Source organism: Poecile atricapillus, chromosome 1, assembly GCF_030490865.1.
Source record: "Poecile atricapillus isolate bPoeAtr1 chromosome 1, bPoeAtr1.hap1, whole genome shotgun sequence".
NCBI lineage: Eukaryota > Metazoa > Chordata > Aves > Passeriformes > Paridae > Poecile > Poecile atricapillus.
This window is the reverse complement of record NC_081249.1, coordinates 158,202,596-158,220,925: the sequence shown is the minus strand read 5'-3', so window position 1 is coordinate 158,220,925 and position 18,330 is coordinate 158,202,596. Positions and strand designations below refer to the sequence as shown.

The window sequence follows — 18,330 nt, the reverse complement described above, 5'->3', positions numbered from 1 at the left end:
GCACACATTAGCAATGTCGATTGTATGTTTATTTCAAAATAAAAATATTTATTTCCAGATGAAATTCTTGAATCGTGCCAGGCCTCACACTGATCACCCTGGAACCCATCTAATTCCCTCCCCAGTGACAACTACCTCTTGTGTTCTGTTACACAGCCAGTTTGTTATTAATTTTGCATGTGCCCGATTGACATCATACTGCCCTGTTTATTTTTTTATTGAAATAGCATAGCGTATCATCTTGTTGGTGTGCATGTGTCTAATTCTATCAAATTATGAAAATGGACTCCTTTGACAAGAGTGGCTCTTCACAGACTTCCTCGACTTGACCTCACTTTGTATTCCTTTCGTTTAGTTCCAATTAACTGACCTGTGCATTATCTTTTCCGTTGTTCAGGGCTGATTTCAGGCTCCCTGGCTGACAGTTACCTTGTGTGTTGCTCTTGACCTGCTTGAATACCAGCACAGCATGAGCTCCCTTTCCATCTCCCCAGATCTTATTGTTATTCCAAGCTATCCAAGGAATGTCTGCAAGGCAGAGCTGCCGTCAGCCAATTCTCATTGAATCATCCAGTCCTGTTTGGTTTAGAAATCTGTGTTGCCTGCAGACACTGTAACACATCTCCTGTGCTGACTGTGAGAGGGAAGATGGCAAAAACCACAGAATGGGATAGACCTCTCTGGCACTTCAGTGGGACTTTCAAAGAAACCCAAGGAGCTTGTGGGCAGCCAACCTGTTTTGTTCCTTGGCTGTACTAAGCCTTTTTCCTTGCAGGTGGTGCAGGTGAGAGGGAGATACTTGTGTTGGAAAGCAGAGCACCCTCTTGGAGGCTAAGTGCAGTAAAAGGAAATGGGAGCAAGTGCAGTGGATCAAGATCTTTAACACAAAGAGCTCTGCTTTGTGGTCTATGTGGCTTTATAAAAGAGCATGTATGAAGTGTGACCTTGAGAGCTGGATGGCTTCTCTGTGTCATAATGCAGTTAGTGCAGAAAGTTGTAACTGCTCTTACAGACTTGAGTTCTTGGTCATTCTCCTGTTTGTGACTCTCGTGGGCCAAGTTTTCTGTATTTGCATGGTCTGGCATCTTCTCTGACTGTCTTACTGTGTTTTTAGTGCTTGTTTGGTGCTGGGAAGGCAGGTCCTGAAAAAACTTCCACCATAAGAACAAGTGTATTTGGAACTGCTTATGTTTGCTGTGGTCAAGGAACAGACCTTGAGGGTGATGGGCAGGCTGAAGTTCCTCAAGGCAGCTGGAGCATCCTTCTGGAAGGAGAGCCCGATGTGATGGTCCAGAGAGGGTAGGGTGTCTTGGTGAATACTATGTCCTGCCAGGCTCAGGACATGGGGCATGGTTCCTAGAGGGAAACAGTGTGCCGTGGTGATGACTGGAAGTAGGGGAGGAGTGGGATCCTGCTCAGGTCGACAAATCTCTGTGTCCAGGTGGCAGCTCAGGCAGCTTGGCGGTGAAGGTTGCTGCAAGGTACATTGGTGGACAGGCACTGTGGGTCAGTGAAGTCACTTGTGAGGCATTATTGGCTCATTTTTTCTCTTCCACAGGATTCAGAGCAGAATTGGCTCTCCTGTCTCCCCTCAGCAGACAGGGTCATCAAGGACTGTCCGGCGCTACCCAGCCAGCAATGGCCAGCTCACCTCTAATGCACTCCCCAATGGAAACGGACACGAGCAGAGCAGCTCTGGCCCACATGCTGTTTCCCAGGAGCACACCTTGTCTGCAAAGGGTGAGGCCTGCAAGGCTGTCACTCTTTTGGGGCTTCTCGCTGGGGTCATGGGAAAGGGCAACACTTTGACTGGGGATCACCAAGAAACCATGGACTCCCAGGACTGTGCTGCTCAGTGGAATGAAAAGGGAAGGTCAGCATGGGCATTGCTGGGCTTGGCAAGGAAAGAGGTCCTACTGAAGGAAGACACATCAGGGAAGCAAAATGCTGATGGCTTGAGGCAGGAGCCAGGGGATATGACAATTGCATCTCAGAGATGTTGAACATTACCCCAGCACATTGCCCTGAAGGGGAATTGCCTCAGTCTGTAGGAATGGTGGCTCCCAGCTTACTCCTCAGGCTGAGCAGCTCTCAAGGTCAGATTGTGCAACCAGCATTTATTTCTTCCCTTTGGCTGCTGCCTTGATGCCTTCTGACATGAGCAGGGATTAGGCCAGGCTGCTGGGACATGCAGATGCTGAGCCTCAATTCTTTCCCAGCTAGGACAGATGCCCATTGTCTTGTGCAGCTTGGTTCCCGCCTGAAGCTGTGATTCCCCAAGGAGGCACCGTGTGGCACCTCAGCCCCTAGAAGCAGGGCCATGAACCTGGTTGAAGCTGTAATCTGAAAGTGGGGATTGAAACAGGAAGGGGGGTGAGCACAGCAAGGGCAGCACATGACTGTCCCATTGGGGTGGGATGGAAGGCTGTGGTGTCAAGCCAGCTGGTTACAAAATAGTTCTGTCTGTTGACCATTTTCCACAAATCCTGAAGAGATCTGAGTGTGAATTCCCATCATATGGGAGGATGGTGAGGGACCAGGAGAGGACCACAGGTAGCTGCAGGAGGCCAGGGGACACTTGTAGGGAGACAATGGTTTTCTTAAGACCTGATACTCTCTCTTCTGGATGCCAGTGTGTTCATGTGGGAAGACTTCCAGTGGTTTAAGAGCAGCCAGTCTTCCGACTACTGATGTAGGCTGGAAAAAGAATATAGCTAAAAGTGGAAAAACTCCCTTTGTGATGAAGTCAGTGCATGTGTGTCCCTTCACACTGTTATGCCACCCCAACTGGGCAGGCAGAGCACGCTGCTTGCCCTTGTTCATGTGTTGACAAACTCTTACAGATGCTGGAGCAGAAAACATGCTGGAATGGGCAAGGGGCAAGGAGAGACAGAATCACAGAATTGCCAAGTCAGCTAGGTTGGAAAAGATCATTGAGTCAAATCAATGATCTAACACCACCTCATCAGCTAGGCCATGGCACTAAGTGCCACATCAAGTCTTTTCATAAACACCTCCAGGGATGGTGACTCCACCACCTGGAGAGGCACAAAGGCCCCTCTTTGCACTGGGAATGCTTTGGAGCTTGAGCTGCGAATAACAGCTCCCCTGGCCTGGAGATGCTGTTTCCACTTAGCACTCTTTTTCTTTCATAGGGGCCAACCTGACAGAGAAGATTAGGAAGATAAAAATTGTCTTCACCCCCACCATCTGCAAACAGACGTGCCAGAGTGGGCGCTGCTACAACAGCTGCGAGAAAGGAGACACCACCACTCTCTATAGCCAAGGGGGCCATGACCACGATCCCAAATCTGGCTTCCGCATCTGTGAGCACCCCTATCTCCTCCACCTACTTTCTTGCCTATTTCCCTACTCTACTCTTCCTGCTTTTCCTGACTCTACAGACTAAGGGCTTGGGCTGCTGTAGGGAGAGGAAGCGATGGGTTCTCTCAGTGCCTTGGAAGGTGTCTTCTGGGCTCTTTGGAGCTTCTCTCTGGGGGAGAAATACAGACTTTGCCTCATTGCTCTCTTTCCTGGGCAAGCACACCCTGTTTCCATCTCACCCTGGGTAGAGGGGATGTATGTGTTTGAGTCAGGCCTGCTGCCAAGCTTCACCACCCCCTTCTTCTCAGAGCCAGCTCACTGCTTTAGTTGGCATCCAGTCTTGGGGCTGACTTTCATCACCTAATTTCCTCCTGTTCTCTCCTTTCACTCACATGGCAGCCAGGAGAGCTGGCTGCAGGTTGCAAACTGTTCTTATAAACAGGGCTTGCTGAAACCACTGCTCACCTTTCAGAGCCACTGGGATTGCTCATCAAGTCACTGGGATATCCAGCTGTGGGCTGGTCACATTGTCTTGGAGCCAGCTGGTGGGAGCAGCATGCTGGACTTGTTGAGACTTGTCCTTTGAGTGCCTCTGTAGCACTGAAATTCTTCTAACACTGAGAGAATAAAAAGTCTCGCTGCTGTGGACACCGATGGAAGACTGTGTTCACAGAAATTTCTGCCTAAATCCCACTTCAAAAATTTATCTCCTCCCCCTAAACTGGGTGCTGGGCTTGAGCAAGTGAACGTGAAACAGGATGGAGGTGTTCATCCCCTGAGATGAACCTGACAAGCTATCCAGGAATGTGGAGCAGCAATGTCTCATCTCACACTGAAATGAGTCAGGATAATCTGCCAAGGAATCCCATGTGTTGCTTGAGTGTAGTTCACATTGAGATGCTCTGCATTGCTCCAAGCATCTGATGAGGTCAGAAAAGACATGACTTTGGTTTAATCTGTGAATGTTTTTCTGAGGCTGTGCAGATGAATTGCTCTTGATTCTTTTGTCCCACTCCACACTTCTCCCACATGAACTGCTGGCAGGGCCAGGGCTGGATGTGAGACAGGCTCTGAGGATGTGGCTCTCTGCCTGTTCTCTCTGTCTGCCTCTCGCATCCTGCAGAGTTCCCTTCTGGGCTAGGAGTAAAAACCCTGCCAAGTGGGGAGGGGGTGATGCAGAAGTGAAGAAACTGGGCAGACTTGGCTACACATGGCTGCCATAGCTCCTGACCCACTCCAAGAGATCCTGCTGTGCCAGCAACACCACCTTGGCAGCCCCCCAGCACATGGGTGCCCCAGCCTGACTGTAGCCCCAGAGACCAAGGGAGGGTTCATCTTCTTAAAGCCATGACTCCAGTTGTGAGCAGAGCTTGGGGAAGATGGTGTTGCCTAGCAGCACTTGAGCCTGCCTCCAGGCTGCAAGTGCTGACCCCAGCCCAGTGCTGGACCTGGTCTTTGGGACATCATGGGGTTAGTGCTGTCCAGGTGCACCTGCCTGGCATCCCCCAGCTGCCCTTGGTCAGAGACTGTCTCAGTTCCTACTCTAAGCAGGCCTCTCTTTGCCTTGCAGACTTCTGTCAGATCCCCTGTCTGAACGGAGGGCGCTGCGTGGGCCGGGATGAATGCTGGTGTCCCTCCAACTCCACAGGGAAGTTTTGCCACCTGCCAGCTCCCTCTTTGGAAAAGAAGCAAGGAGGAAGAGGCCCAAAGACCCCAGCTGGCAGCTCCATGAGGCACTCCACATACACCCTGCCCTTGTCCAACCAGCTGGGTGAGCATGGCCAATGGCTTCAGAATCACATTTTACTCCTACTGTTCTCCTCAGATTTTTTTTAACAGGCCTGAGGAGGCCACTACCTCCTTGTGCTTGCCATTTCAGGCCAGGTTGTTAGACAGGACGTTTCCCTGGTTTCTTGTGGAGGCTTTGGTAGGTTGGTCCTCTTTTTAGGCCAGAGAAATATTTTCTCTTAGATGCAGTCTTCGCCTAGATTTCCTGGTGGGCTCAGTGTACCTCTCCTCCCATGTGACTTTGTTTATGATGATATTCTTTGGGTGCCAAATTTTACCAGATTGTCACAAATGTGGTGTAAACTCATCTTCCAGCTTCCCTAAACCCTTCTCTGGTGAACGTCCACATTGACCACCCTCCAGAAGCCATCGTGCAAATTCACCAGGTGGCCAGGGTGCGGGGTGATGCAGAGGTGTCGGAGGAAAACAGTGTGGAGACAGTCCTGGTGCCTCAGCTGGCTGCTGTGCCCTGGTACACCTATGCCCATGGGAATGGCAACAGCATTGCCACTGAGAGCAGACAGCAACAGCAGAGAGCCCCGGGGCTGTTCGGGAGGTGCTTTCGGGAGGCTCTCCACGGGCAGGTAAGAGGTCATCTTCAGTCGTTGGGTTATGACTTTTTCTGGGCTAAGGGAGCATTGGCTTTTGGGATATTGGGGGTGGCTTTATTCTGTGAAGCTGTTCAGTGTCAGCACGGGCATCATGCAGGTGCCATGGGCACAGGCAGCCATGTGTTAGTACTTGGGAAGAAAAAAATTCCTTGCTTTGATCCAACAGAGAGACCTCACTGCCTTGCCCTGACCAGGCTGCGCCCTGGGGCAGCACAGCCCAGACTTGATGGCTTTCACACACAGTCTGGTTTTAAAAGGGTGCCCTATTTATAGCAACATTTACAGCCACGCTCTGCGATTATTGTAGGAAACGTATAAAACATAGGAAAATTCCTTTCCCTCTCAGACGATAAATGGAAGTCTGATTTCCATGGAACGATGCCTTCCTGGAGAGCTCGACTGGGGCTTGGGAAGCAAATGCACGTGAGGGACTTTCTCACCCCTGTCCCACAGTCATTGTAATTTCTTATTTTGTCTTTCCCCATATGTTTCTCTTGCGTCACTTGAAAAGCATTGGAGGTTTTTGGCACCCACAGGAACACCTGTGAGCTCCCCCAGAGCAGTTCATGCTCAGAGAGATCCCCAGCCTGGCAGTCTGGGGCTCAGCCCCATCCCCACTGCTCCCCAGCCTTTTCGGGGGGGGCTGCTCCCAGTTCCCATCCCATCCTTCAGTCACTCCTATCTAAGTAGCCTCTAGCAGGAAATATTGTTAGCCATTCTCTAGTGCAAAAATAGAGGAGATCAGAACCCAGGGCTGGAAAAGGCTTGCTTCTCTGTGGGGACACGGCAATGCTGCGACCATAGGAGCAGAGGATGATGATGCACGGAGATGCTTATAGATGCCTGGAGAGGCTGTAAGAGATGCTCTAGGGGCAGCAGGGGGTACCCTTGCTATGCTCACACCTCACCCATGTGGGTTGATGCCGTGCCTGGGAGAGGGTGAGGAGCTGGGCGGGGAGTGCCTGCCTCTCCCCGCTCAGCCACAGCCGAGCCGATCGGTATGCGAGTGCTGGGCAGGCGGCCACGCGTGCCTGGACGGGGGCCAGCTCCAGCCTGTGGGCCCAGCAGCTCTGCTCTAATGGGGAAGCCTGTAATCCAGAGGGCCTTGCCGAGAGTGGGGGGAAAGAGAGACTCATTCAGCAGAGGAAAGTGCCTGACAACAAGCTCCCTGCCGGGCCGGAGTGCTGCACCCATTTCACAGGCTAATCAGCCAGGCAAGGGGCTGATTCTGGGGCTCTGCCAGGTGATATCATCTCTGGTTCATCTCTGCTCTGTTTGATGGCCCCTTCCCCTCTGAAGGGTGCAGTCAAGGGAGGTTCTGTCTGCAAAACTTTTTACTGTCTTAATCCACATCCCTGGTCCCGCTGTGTCCCAGTGGGGACCTGTGCCAAGAGGGCCATGCTAGCCTCTGACCCCACACAGTTGTTCCCTGTGCTGGCTGTGCTGCTGCCCTACTAGCTGACCACAAGTTCCCTCTGCATCCCACAGAAGCCTGATCTGCTCCTCTCTCCGCAGTGCACCAACCCCCTGCCAGGGCTAACCAAGCTGGAGGATTGCTGCGGCAGTGTGGGGCTCTTTTGGGGTGTGGACCAGTGCCTGGCCTGTCCCCCCCGGCCAGGTGAGTACTACTGCTGGCCAGGAGCTGGGACAGTGTGAGGGGCAGCCTGCACCCTCGATGAGCAAAAATTATTTGCTCATGTAGCTGAGGCAGGGAGCAGAGCTGCGGGTTGTAATACGTGGCTCTTCTTGGCCCAAGGTCCTTGGGGATGGGCAGCATGTCCCATGTGAGTGCAGAGTCATGCCAGCTGCTGCCCCAGCCCACCACGGAACAGTGCCCAGGGTTGGGTGCTGGGCCCAGGTTCATGCAGCCAACAGTTCCCACAATGCTAGCCCCATCCAGAGGGAGAAACAGGAAAAAAGCAGCCGTGGTTTAAGGAGGCGCAGTTCTAGGTTGGAGGAGGAGGCTGCAGACTTGGCCCTATAGAGTTACGGGCTTGCTCTGGGCCCAACACGGGTTTGGCAGGGGCTCTGGAAATAACACTACATCAAACAATTGGCAAGAGCACACCCGGGGTCCGTTCCAGGGGCATGGGCGTCCAGCTCTGATTCTGCTGCACTTGGGAGCTGGACAGACTGATCTATCAGGAGATGGGGATTCCTCATCTGCTCTGCTCAGGGTGCTTCATGACGAGCGTGGCCCCTTGCACCATGGTCCCATCCTGTGTTGCGGTGGAGAGGCCATGCAGGAGGACTCCTGGCTGGAAAGGAGGCAGTCCCGTGGGCACAGTGGCTCCAGCATCCAGTGCTGACTGGGTGTGGTGCAGGGCAAGGTGCACTCACCTACTGGAGTGTGGGCAGGGAGCTGCTCACCTCTTGTCTGCCTGTCTGCCTGCCTGCCCCCTTTCATTGCTGCCTGCCTGCTCACACTGGATCAAAGAAAACAGACCCCATGGTTCAGGAGATCTTGGACTCCTGAACAGAGTGTAGGTATGCAAGGTGGCAGGTTTTGCAAGCAAGTGTGGTATTGGTGACTTCTAGCTCTGCTCAGAATTTCTCCTGCTCACTTACACACACATTCCCAAGAGCTGAATTTGTGTCTCATTATCCTCCCTCAATTCAATTCCTCCTCAGCCAGGGGTAGGGCTGACTGGAGCCAAATTCTTTGCAATCACAGACGAGGTTGTCAGCATCCTGGAACCCAGTCCAGATCTTGGGAGTTCTGATTGCTGTCATCTTCCCAAGCTGCATGGCTGTGCTGTGGCCTTGGCTATGCTATTGCTTGCCTGCCCTCACCCACATGCCCCAGAAAAGTCTTAGGCATATGTGGTGTGGGAGTGACCCTGGGGTCAGCAGGTTTAGTACAGACAAGGAAATTCCCCACCCAGGCCTCAGCCCCTCTTCTTTGTCCCTGACCTTCACAACCCCAGACATGGCTTTCTCTTCCCCATCCCATGGCAGTCTCCCTGTTTCTCACCTGTCTTTCTGTGATCCCTCCATTAGAAAGCAGGGGGTCTTAATACTTCATTTGGGCTGCAGATTGCTGCAAAAGCTCTGCACCTCCTTTCTCCTTCTCCATGCCAGGATGCAAGGTGATTGCAGAGAATGCAGCCAGAGCTGCAGCAGTGATTTGCTCTGCTGGACTTAGAGCTTCAAAATGTGTCTAGCCACAGGTGTCCAAGATGTGAAAACAGACACAAAATACCCCCACGTGCTCCTTGCAGTCAGCCAACCAGTAGAGCAAATGCACTCAAGAAGTGACTCCTAGCTGTCAGCAGGCCCCCCAGCTCACAGCTCAACACATGCTCTGTGTCCCAGGAGCAGCTGCAGCTCAAGGCAAGTTGTCACTGCTGGTCTTCACTGAGTTGACAGATGCTTGCCTGGTATTGTTTCCAGATTAATTCCAGGGAGATTTGAAAAATGTATCCATGGGGGTCTTTTGTATTCCTATGCCACAAGAAATTATCCCTGGCTTTGGGTGATGAAGTCCCTCCTTGGAGACTTAATGGCTCTTGTGATTTTGGCAGGCATTCAGGCTAGTTGAAGGAGCCTTTTTCAACCTGTTCAGTGTTATACAAGTATCTTTCTGCTTTGTCCACCTCTGGTGCAAGGAGCTGTAAGGCAGACACATGATGGAGGCAGCCTAAGGGAGCCCAGGTGTTGCGGAGTGAGAAGTCCAGGTGGATGGCATGCCTTTCTCTGGCATGTTGTCTTCGTACACAAGATAGCTGACCCCAGAGTGGAGTCAAGGAAACAGTTCTTTCTCAGTGACCTTAGTTCTTTAACAGGGCTGCCAAGCACTGTGACCTCTTGTTGCCTTGTGCCTTGTCTGCCAGGGTTTCCAGTTCCATGCCAGTGGGGAGGCATTGTTCCGTGTACTTCCTGCCTGTAGACCACATTCCACACTCACATTCCTTCTGTCTTCTGGTCTTGCTGGCCTGTGGTGTGCTCAGTCAAAGTCACTGGGCTGTAGTTCAGTGATCTGGTGTCTTGTGCACAGAGATAACATGTCCAGTGTATGTTTCCAGCTTTCTTCTTAGTACTGTGAGCTTCAGAGAGAACTCATTGCTCTCATGTGTCCCAGGGAAGCATGCACCAGAGCAGACTTGACAGCACTGGGAATTTAATTCCAGCAACTAGAGACAGAAATGGCAGAAGCTAGTTCAGTGTAAACACTTACAAACGTACAGAAGTGCAGCCAGGCAAGAGCTAGACAAATGGGGAACTTGTTTGGATTGACTGTCTGCCCGAGACACTGATTGTTAGTAGAGTCTGGATACGTCCGGATGTCTCCATCGTCTGCAGCTTTCATGTTTGGTACGTGTTTGTGTGCGGAAAGACATCAGAGAAGAAGAATAGGAGGCAGGCATCTGTCCGAGCAAACTTACCATGACCAATCCTCGCTATTTTTTGTTTTGCTCAGCAGCAGAAAAGCCAAGGCGCTCAAATGCTTTGTCTGCATCCTAATGAGACCACGCTAAAAGCTGAGTTCAAAATTAAAGGTTGACCTGGCCAGGAGTCTCTGTAGTGAGTGTTACTTTTGTCTTAGATATTTCCTTAGGCCACCCTTGGGCTGTGTGGTTTGCTGCTACATTGTTAAGAGTTTTCAGAGATGTGGGAACAGAGATGGGTGCTGCAGCTGGCTGTAGTAGAAGTTCCTGGGAGCTGCTGTTGCTCATGCAAGTGAGAACTAAAGACAGAACCCCCATGATATGTCAGAGACAGCCCTGGGAGAAGGGGGAGAGCCAAGAGCTTGCTCCATGAGCTGTTGTAGTAAAAGCTGGTTGTTGCCTGATCCATTAAAGAAAGAGATGAGCCAGAGGCACAGCCCTGGAGGGTGTCAGGACACCTGCATGCTGCCATGTGACTGCAGTACTTCAGCTCTGGACAGAATTTAGTGCATGAAATCTGTTGTGTTGCAAGATAGGATATATCAGGTGAAGACATTCAATGACGCTCCTGCGTCCTTAGTGCTTGGAGAAAGCAGTGGAGCACACAGTGAAAGGCTAGAACAGAAGGGTAGGGGGAAACAGGAGCTGGAAAGTAAAACCTGGAGAAGACTGATAGTAGGAAAAGGGAATTAGAGGCTGATGAAGCAGCTGAAGTAGAGGAAACACTAGGATGTGGCTGAAAGGGAGCTCAGGAACCAGCACAATAGTTGAGTGGTGCTGGTGAGGAACCTGCACTGAAGCAATGTCTTGTCCTGTGGCAAGCTCAGGATGCAGAGCTAGTAGCAGTTACACTGCTGGGCAGAGCTTACCTGCCAGGCCATGTGTTACTTTGGGGGATACAGCGGTCTGTGGAAAGAATGTGCTGGAACAATATTAAGAGATGATCTGTGGAAATTAAGAGCTGCACGTCAACATGTACCCGATGGCAGGTGTGGATTTGGATACTGGTTTTCCCAAAGCCTTGGCCCTTCTCAGGCACATGGGGATAAAGGAAACTGGTAGCAGAGAGTTCTGTCCAGAGGGGATCACAGCTCTGCTCTTCTGCCTCCGCCCCATCTGTGGAGACCACACACACCTCTGGAACCAGCAGCATTCCAGGAGAACACCCATATCAGTGGACACCATCCCCAGTACTGCCAGAAGCTACAAGTCTCACCCTTCTGTGCAAATGGTGGACTTTCTGGGTGCAGGAGTAAACCTGCTATTTCCAGGTCCTGATTTTTCAGTGCCCCCTGTCCCTTATTTCCAACTGCAGCATGGGCTGGGCTGTGCACCCACTCATTGTGCTCACTGCAGATCTTCCTGGGCTGCTTTCTTTCCTGCTGTGGGTTTTAACTACATTAAGAAACAAGTCTTTGAAGGCTATTGTTTTGTTTTTATTCCCACTCCACGTGTTTTTTCAAGTTTTTTGTCCTAAAGGAAAGTCTGAATTTCACTGGAAAGTTGGATCTTGTAATGTCTGGCTTGGCATCCGCAGCACTCCCCTAACAGACCTCCCACTGTGAGAGGGGTGGCAGCTCACCCATGGAGCCGTCATCATCGTCAGAAACGCCGAGTGGCTCTGCAAGCCTCACACTCCCTGCGCTCTGCCTGCAGGCATTGACACTGCTGCAGAAAGCCCCTTGAAAAATCAACCTCCTGGCCTGCTCCTGTGGACAGATGGGGTAGGATACAGGAAAAAAATCCCTGGATAAATGGGAAGGAAGCTATGGAGGCCACTGTTGCCATGTACCACAGAGAGTCTGTGTGGAACAGTAAGGAAAGGCTGAAGTTGGGGAAAGAAGCTGAAACCTCTGCAAGGTTGTGCCAGTACCACAGAAAGCAATGCTTAACCTGGGAAAGCACAGCATTTTCAGGCCTGCTTTATTCTGCACAGTGCTTGTTTTGCTCATCATTCACATACAGCATTGTTGTAGCAGCACACACACAGCAGCACAGTGTTAGAGAACTGGGGGTTTTTAGGTACAAGGTATCTTGTTGGAGTTGGAAGCCACCTTGGGAGCAGAATGAGGATCTCTCTGTTGAAATACCAAATGGCAAAAAGGAATTATCAGAGTCTTTTTCCTATGAGCATCGTTTGCACCTTCAAGATCTTCATTGGTCATGAGTAGAGCCAGAGGACTTTGTATCACACATGTAGCACTGAGGCATGCCATCCCCACCACTACTACCATAACCCTTGTTGGGGCATTGGAGGAAGTCTTGCTGGAGCCTCCTTACCACAGACCATCCAGAGGAAAGCAGTCATGACACACCTGGGCAGAAGGATTTGTTTCTTTCCCTTGTGTGTCTTCTGCCTTAGAACTCAGGTGATCCCCACAGCCACAGCCTACTTCTTGGTGTGGCACCTCTAATACATCTCTGGAGGCTGCTGTGGGGTCCAAGATGCTCTGCTCCTCTGCCAGTGAGCTCAGCAGCTCAGGTCCTCTCTGCAGTGAAGACTGATCTTCTCTTCACACTAAACCAGGCTGAGGCTTGACTGAGTCCACCACTCCTATTTCTGCAGATGTCATGAGACCATTCAGTCTTGCTCCTTTCACCTCCCAGGTGCTGGAAAACCTAGGACTAGCAGAGGCACCACAGCTACCCGCAAAGTTTCTCAGTGAGTTGATGTCTTTAGTATGGTAGATGGAAACAGTCAAATAGGCTAGCTTTCAGGAAATAGGCATTTCCTCAGTTCTTATCTGCCCGCAGGCTTGCTTCTTCCCATTTTAACAGTGATATTGTATGGACTAATGTAGTGTAATATCTCATTCAACAGACATTGTCTTACTTCACACCCTTGTGGTTACCACCACTAGGAGAAGTTTTCCACTTCACCACCATCCTGAGTTTCTCCAGATAGTGTTTGGGGAGCCAGGGCCATTGGGTAGAATCTGTTCTCCTGGGAACTGATGAAAAATTACCCTAATTGCTTAAAGATCATCCTGCTAGGTGACAAAATCCCTCTGCCCAGTTTCCATGTATTCATTTCCTTTCATATTATGATCTACTTGAGTATTATTCTAGCTGGGGACAAAGATGCTGGTGGGAGTCCTGGGCTGTGGCTGCCTTGCACTCACCTCCTTTCTGAGCCTGTGAGCTTTTTGCATGCATGTTCCTTTGTGTGATCCCAGCCCTGACAGAGATGCCCAGTGCCTGCAGAGCTTGCAGAGAGCTAGAGGAAGCAATGAGGAGAGCCAAGATAGACTCCTAATGTGCAGATACTTGGTGACCACATTGGTTTGGTACAGTGTCCTCAGGGCTGAAGTGCCCATGAGGCAAGGTTCTGAAATCATACTCTTGAATCAGGAACCAGGGCTCCCTGCCCTCAGCAAGACTGAAATCTGTCTGCCTGACAGATGCAACTCAGCTGCTCCATCTCTAGCCTCAGGCTCTGGGAAAACCCTTCTTGGAGAGAGTGTAGACAGACACAGGAGACTGAGGCATCTTCACCTCTGGATGTGACAGATTTTTGCCCTCTCTGATCATCAGATTAGCTTTTTCCTTTTGGTGGGTTCTAAAAGAATAGCCTCCTACCAGCTGCATGAGAGAAGGCTGGATGCTGATCCCCTTTGCAGGAAACCTAGGTGTCCTAGGCTGTGTTTTTCAGGAGGTTTTGGCCATCTCTGCTGTTGTTCAGCAACATCTGAGCCTGTGAAAGGAAATAATCCTCTACTCAAGAAACCAAGCACACAGCTGAGAGTTAATAGCTTATATCCTCCTGAAGCCACATACTGTCTTCCCTTGTGGACAAGTCCTGGCAGAAAGAGAGCAGCCTCCATCCAATACTTCAAAACTCTCTTGGTTCCCCCTTAGTACAGAGAGATCTGCTCACATTACATTACAATTATTCTTTCCAGGGAACATGGGTTTCTTTGCAGAGTTAAGACATTTGTCCATAGCTTCACGAGTGATTTGCTGAAGTAGTGAGGTTTCTGCAAACTGGAGTTTTATAAGTGTTAGGGTGGCACAGACCTGCAACTCATTTGCCCATCACTGGCATCTTCTGTCTTGCCCTCTCCCCAGCAGCATCTGTTGTGGGGATGCTGCAGAATCTGTTTCTCTGCAAAGGCTTTTCAGAGGGGGAGCATGGCTCTGACTCGTCATCACTGTTTGATCTCCAGCACACTTGGCTTCCGCTCAGAGGGCTTGCACATAACAATGGTGCTTCATTTGAGTGTCTGTTATCACATTGTGCTGAGGTTGACAGATGCTTCCAAGCACAGTTAATGCCTGTCGGCAGCCCCGAGCCCACAAGCTGTGGTGTGGGAGGACCTCAAATCCCACTGGGGTGGTGAGAGGCTTTTTTATATTCCCAGAAGGTTGGAAAGGTACCCAGGGATTCCCAGTATCACAAGGAACTCCCTTGTCCCTAACATCCAGATATTTGATAGCACCTGCTCCCTACAATTTGTGACTGAACTGTTGGAGAGGGTAAATAGATTTTTTTTTGTCTTTGTCATTCACTCAGCTGCTGAGGATCAATGTACACATAGAAAACCTTGTAGCTTCTTTTAATATACCTGAGAAAACCAGGTTTTCTATTCTCTTTCCTGGTACAGGCTGGTAATGATGTGTTCTCCTGTCTTTTATTTCCTAAGCACCTTTAATCTTAGGAGGCTGGTCTCGAACTTTTGCCTTTCAAGAACTGTCCTAGAATGGCTTTAAATTGCTTCATAGAGCTCAAGTGTTCAGGACAAAGAGTTATGGATGTGCCTGCTTTCTGCCCCCAGAATGTATTCTTAAACATTGCAGGCTCTTGCCAAGTGTCTCCTACTGTAACGATTGTCTCAATTTGTCCCTGGTTCTTGAGAGCTGCAATGTGTAAGAAATCTGCCAGGCCCTCGATATGACTATTGCCATGGAGGGATTTCTATGCGTGACACCAAGGAGTGAGCTACTAATGCCAGGCAGGAGAAATTAAGAGTCCTTGTAATATGGCTGGGCAGTCACTTAGCTGTTGCATGCACTCCTTGTTCCCAAGCAAAAGATCCAGAAAATTAAGAAGAAACTCCACCCTGGGAAAATCCCAACCTTAGGCAAAGTACCCTTCTTCCTACCCCACCCCATGCTTACTCACTTCCCAGCCCATCCATTCAGATTCCCTTTTCCTTGCTCCAAAATTCAGTGCCTAAATTTGGCTTCCGAGGAATTTATGGGCCACATTTTACTTGCCTTTAAAAAATTTGGAGAGGTTTAATTGTGCATGTTATAGAACATTTTGAAACCCACAAAACTATTTTAAGCAGAAATCTGAATTTTTCTTTGCTGAGAGGGATTTGGGCAGGGAATCACATGCAGTATAAAAAGAAATGTAATAAACAGCGCCTGAGCTGTTATTTAAGCACCTTGTCAAGAACCTCAGCCATTCCTTTCACTCTGATCCCCCTTGTCATGTGCCACCTGGCTATCCCAATGACCTAGAAGGAGATAAAGTGATACAGTGATAGATATGAGGCACAGACAGCTCCTCTGGGTCACCAGTTTGGCACTTGCCAAGAAGCAGAAGACACTGCATGGATAACGTGGCTGCTCTTACCTTTCCCTCTGTCCTGGGAGTCATCAAAAGCTCATCCAAGGCAGGCCTAGGGTCCCTTTCCCCTCTGGAAGGAAGGCAGAGAAGGGAGGATGCTGGTGGCTGGCTCTATTGTCAGTGTCCCACACTGTTTGTTTTTTTTCCCCCAGCACACCCTGTGATTGAGAATGGACAGGTGGAGTGTCCCCAGGGATACAAAAGGCTGAACCGGAGCCACTGCCAAGGTAAGGATGCTGCTTTCATCTGTCTCTCTCCCTCTCACGTCCCCTATCAGAGCTGAAATTATCTACACTAAATACATTTATCTAAATTCCTAGTATAGCTCTGCAAAGAATGTGACTTGTAAAAATCTCCATGTTTTCATCAAGAATGAAAGAAAACCAGGTAACACAGGACTACATGACTCAGCTGACAAGCACAGTGAGCACATAGTTGGGCCAGTACAAGAAAATGCCCCTGTTAAGTCCTACTGCCCCAGTAAGGACCTGTGTTTGTGCTCTGCTAAGTGTGAGTGTAAAAACACTTCTTCCATGGTCTGAAGCAACAGGAATTCTGTTGCCTAAAAATATTAGTGAAGGTTATCAGCTTGTTCATTTGTTCATTTACAAGTAGGAGAGTGCCAATTCGAACATTTACAAGGGGGAGAGTGCCATAAAAGAGATGCCTTCTGTTCTGACTGTGTCACTTGTTCATGCTGCTAGGCTTCCCTGACTGCCCTATGCTGCCAGGATTGATTCATTTCTCGCTTCCATGGTCCCTTGGCTCCATATGAGGAGGAGTCTCTTCTCTTTTCAATCTCTTCCCTTTTCAATCTTGTTCAATCCCTTTTCAGTCTGGTTCATGTTTATCTGGCATTTCTTGGACCTACACTGCTTGTGTTTTTCTGTGCTCTGACTAAAGAGGAATTTTATTGTTCCCTTCTTGTGATCCCTGATAAGCTGAGAGGTGTCATCTCACAGATGCAGCAGGGAGCAAACCCAGGGCTGGCAATCCAGTGACTCATCTCTTTTAGCTGGGACTTTCCACCATGCTTACTTAATTAATGATTCAACCTCCCCACATTGTCCTGAGGGAAAACTTTTAACAACACAACAACTATTCAGATTGTGCTCAGATCTCATCCCTTATGTGGCCACAGACAGTGCTGTGATTATGTGTGATGTCTCTACCCAGAGACATCAAATACAAGTCGGAGGAACAAAGGATTTGGAGGAATTCATGTCAGAATGTGGAGATCTGCAGTGCCTGCTCTGGATTTCTGTCCCCTGTGGATCAGGGAGGAGCAGAGGGAGATGACAGTGTGGATTTGGCTATGAAGATGTTTTTGCACAGAAAAAAGCATGAACCAGAGATTTGTGCCTCTGGATACTCCTTTGTAAAATGGACTGGAGAAGTTCTGTTCTTCAGACACTACTGCTTCAAGATGTACTCCCATCTCTACTGTTGCAGCAGCAGGTGTGTCAGGAAGCCTTAGCACCTCACTTTGGGGCCCAGAGTGAGCCATTTGGCAGACAGATGTAGGAGAGGCTACGTGGGTCCTTCTTTTGCCATCCCAGGTAGGAGTGGAGACTACCTGGCTTTGCAGGCTATTGTTAAAGAACTGTGACTGGAGGAGGACCCTGGCAGAAGCCCACTTTCCTCTGTTTGGTGAGGATGGAAAGGGTTGTCTCTAGTGCCTTCCAGCAGAGGAACAAATTGTTCACCTTTGCAGGATCTCTTTTCCTTTCCTTACTGTATCCTATTGAGCAGAACAAAGCTGCAAGGAGTCTGAGTTGAGAGTGCCTGTCAGACCCAGCCAGGGATCCTCCCAATGCTGCTGGGACTAGCAGGAAGGATGGCACTGGAAGAGAAAATTTGAGGAACCAAATTGGAGGAAACATGAGGAAAAGAGGTCTTGGAGGCTCAGGCATAGGGAGGTGTGCATGCAGTCATCACATGACACACACACTGGCACCTCAGTGTCCATGAGAACTAGAAGTCCACATGTGTATTTGGTCTGTTGCTGACCCGAGTCCTTTCTGCTGACCAAGCACTGGGGTAAACCAGACTGCACCTTTCCCCCTGCCTGACTCAGTGTGGCTGTTTCTGAGGAGCACTGGCAGGCTTGTGTGGGGTGGCAAAAAGCAGCTGAGACAGCATATGGCTCTCAGTTTGTGGTCCCTAGCTGTGGGCTACCCCTAGCCCTGGCATGCTGCAGGGGTAGGAGTGTGTAGCTCTGAGGGTACCTGCCTGCTTCTATTCCCAGTGGGGACTTCTGCTGTGGCTGATGGCAGAATAGAGCGGGTTGGGGTGAGGCCTGGATGTGGCCCTGCTTTAAAATAAGTGTATAAAGCCTAGCCTTTGGTGCTTGTTTGTTTTGTGCTCTCATTACTCTAATCCCTTCAATCCCTTTGTTCATACAGAGTCAAACACTTTGTCCAGTTGATCTGTCAGAACGATGTAAGACTCTGACCATGCTGTGGAGTGACAGGGATGAGCCACAAGACTCATCATACGTATCTTTCCTGAGTGGAGTTCCCAGCAAATTTGGGGTTGGTCACTGGTTGTTCTCATGAGCTCTGTCCTGTGCTTGGTACAGAGCAGGAAACACTACATTGTGCAGCCAAATCCTACTCCTCCCTGGCCTTCTGCAGATCCCTGC

General features: G+C 49.9%; 1 protein-coding gene across 5 annotated transcripts in view; it reads left to right on the top strand.

The window, feature by feature from the left end:
- Positions 1-18,330, top strand: part of LTBP2 (latent transforming growth factor beta binding protein 2) — a 73,031-nt gene that overhangs the window by 31,914 nt on the left and 22,787 nt on the right. For all 5 annotated transcript variants that reach the window (XM_058835601.1, XM_058835584.1, XM_058835592.1 and 2 more), the window contains 6 exons: positions 1,559-1,740; positions 3,156-3,326; positions 4,895-5,095; positions 5,428-5,696; positions 7,239-7,341; positions 15,839-15,913. In XM_058835601.1, the coding sequence (XP_058691584.1) occupies positions 1,559-1,740; positions 3,156-3,326; positions 4,895-5,095; positions 5,428-5,696; positions 7,239-7,341; positions 15,839-15,913 (1,001 nt within the window). The remainder of the gene's footprint in view (positions 1-1,558; positions 1,741-3,155; positions 3,327-4,894; positions 5,096-5,427; positions 5,697-7,238; positions 7,342-15,838; positions 15,914-18,330) is intronic.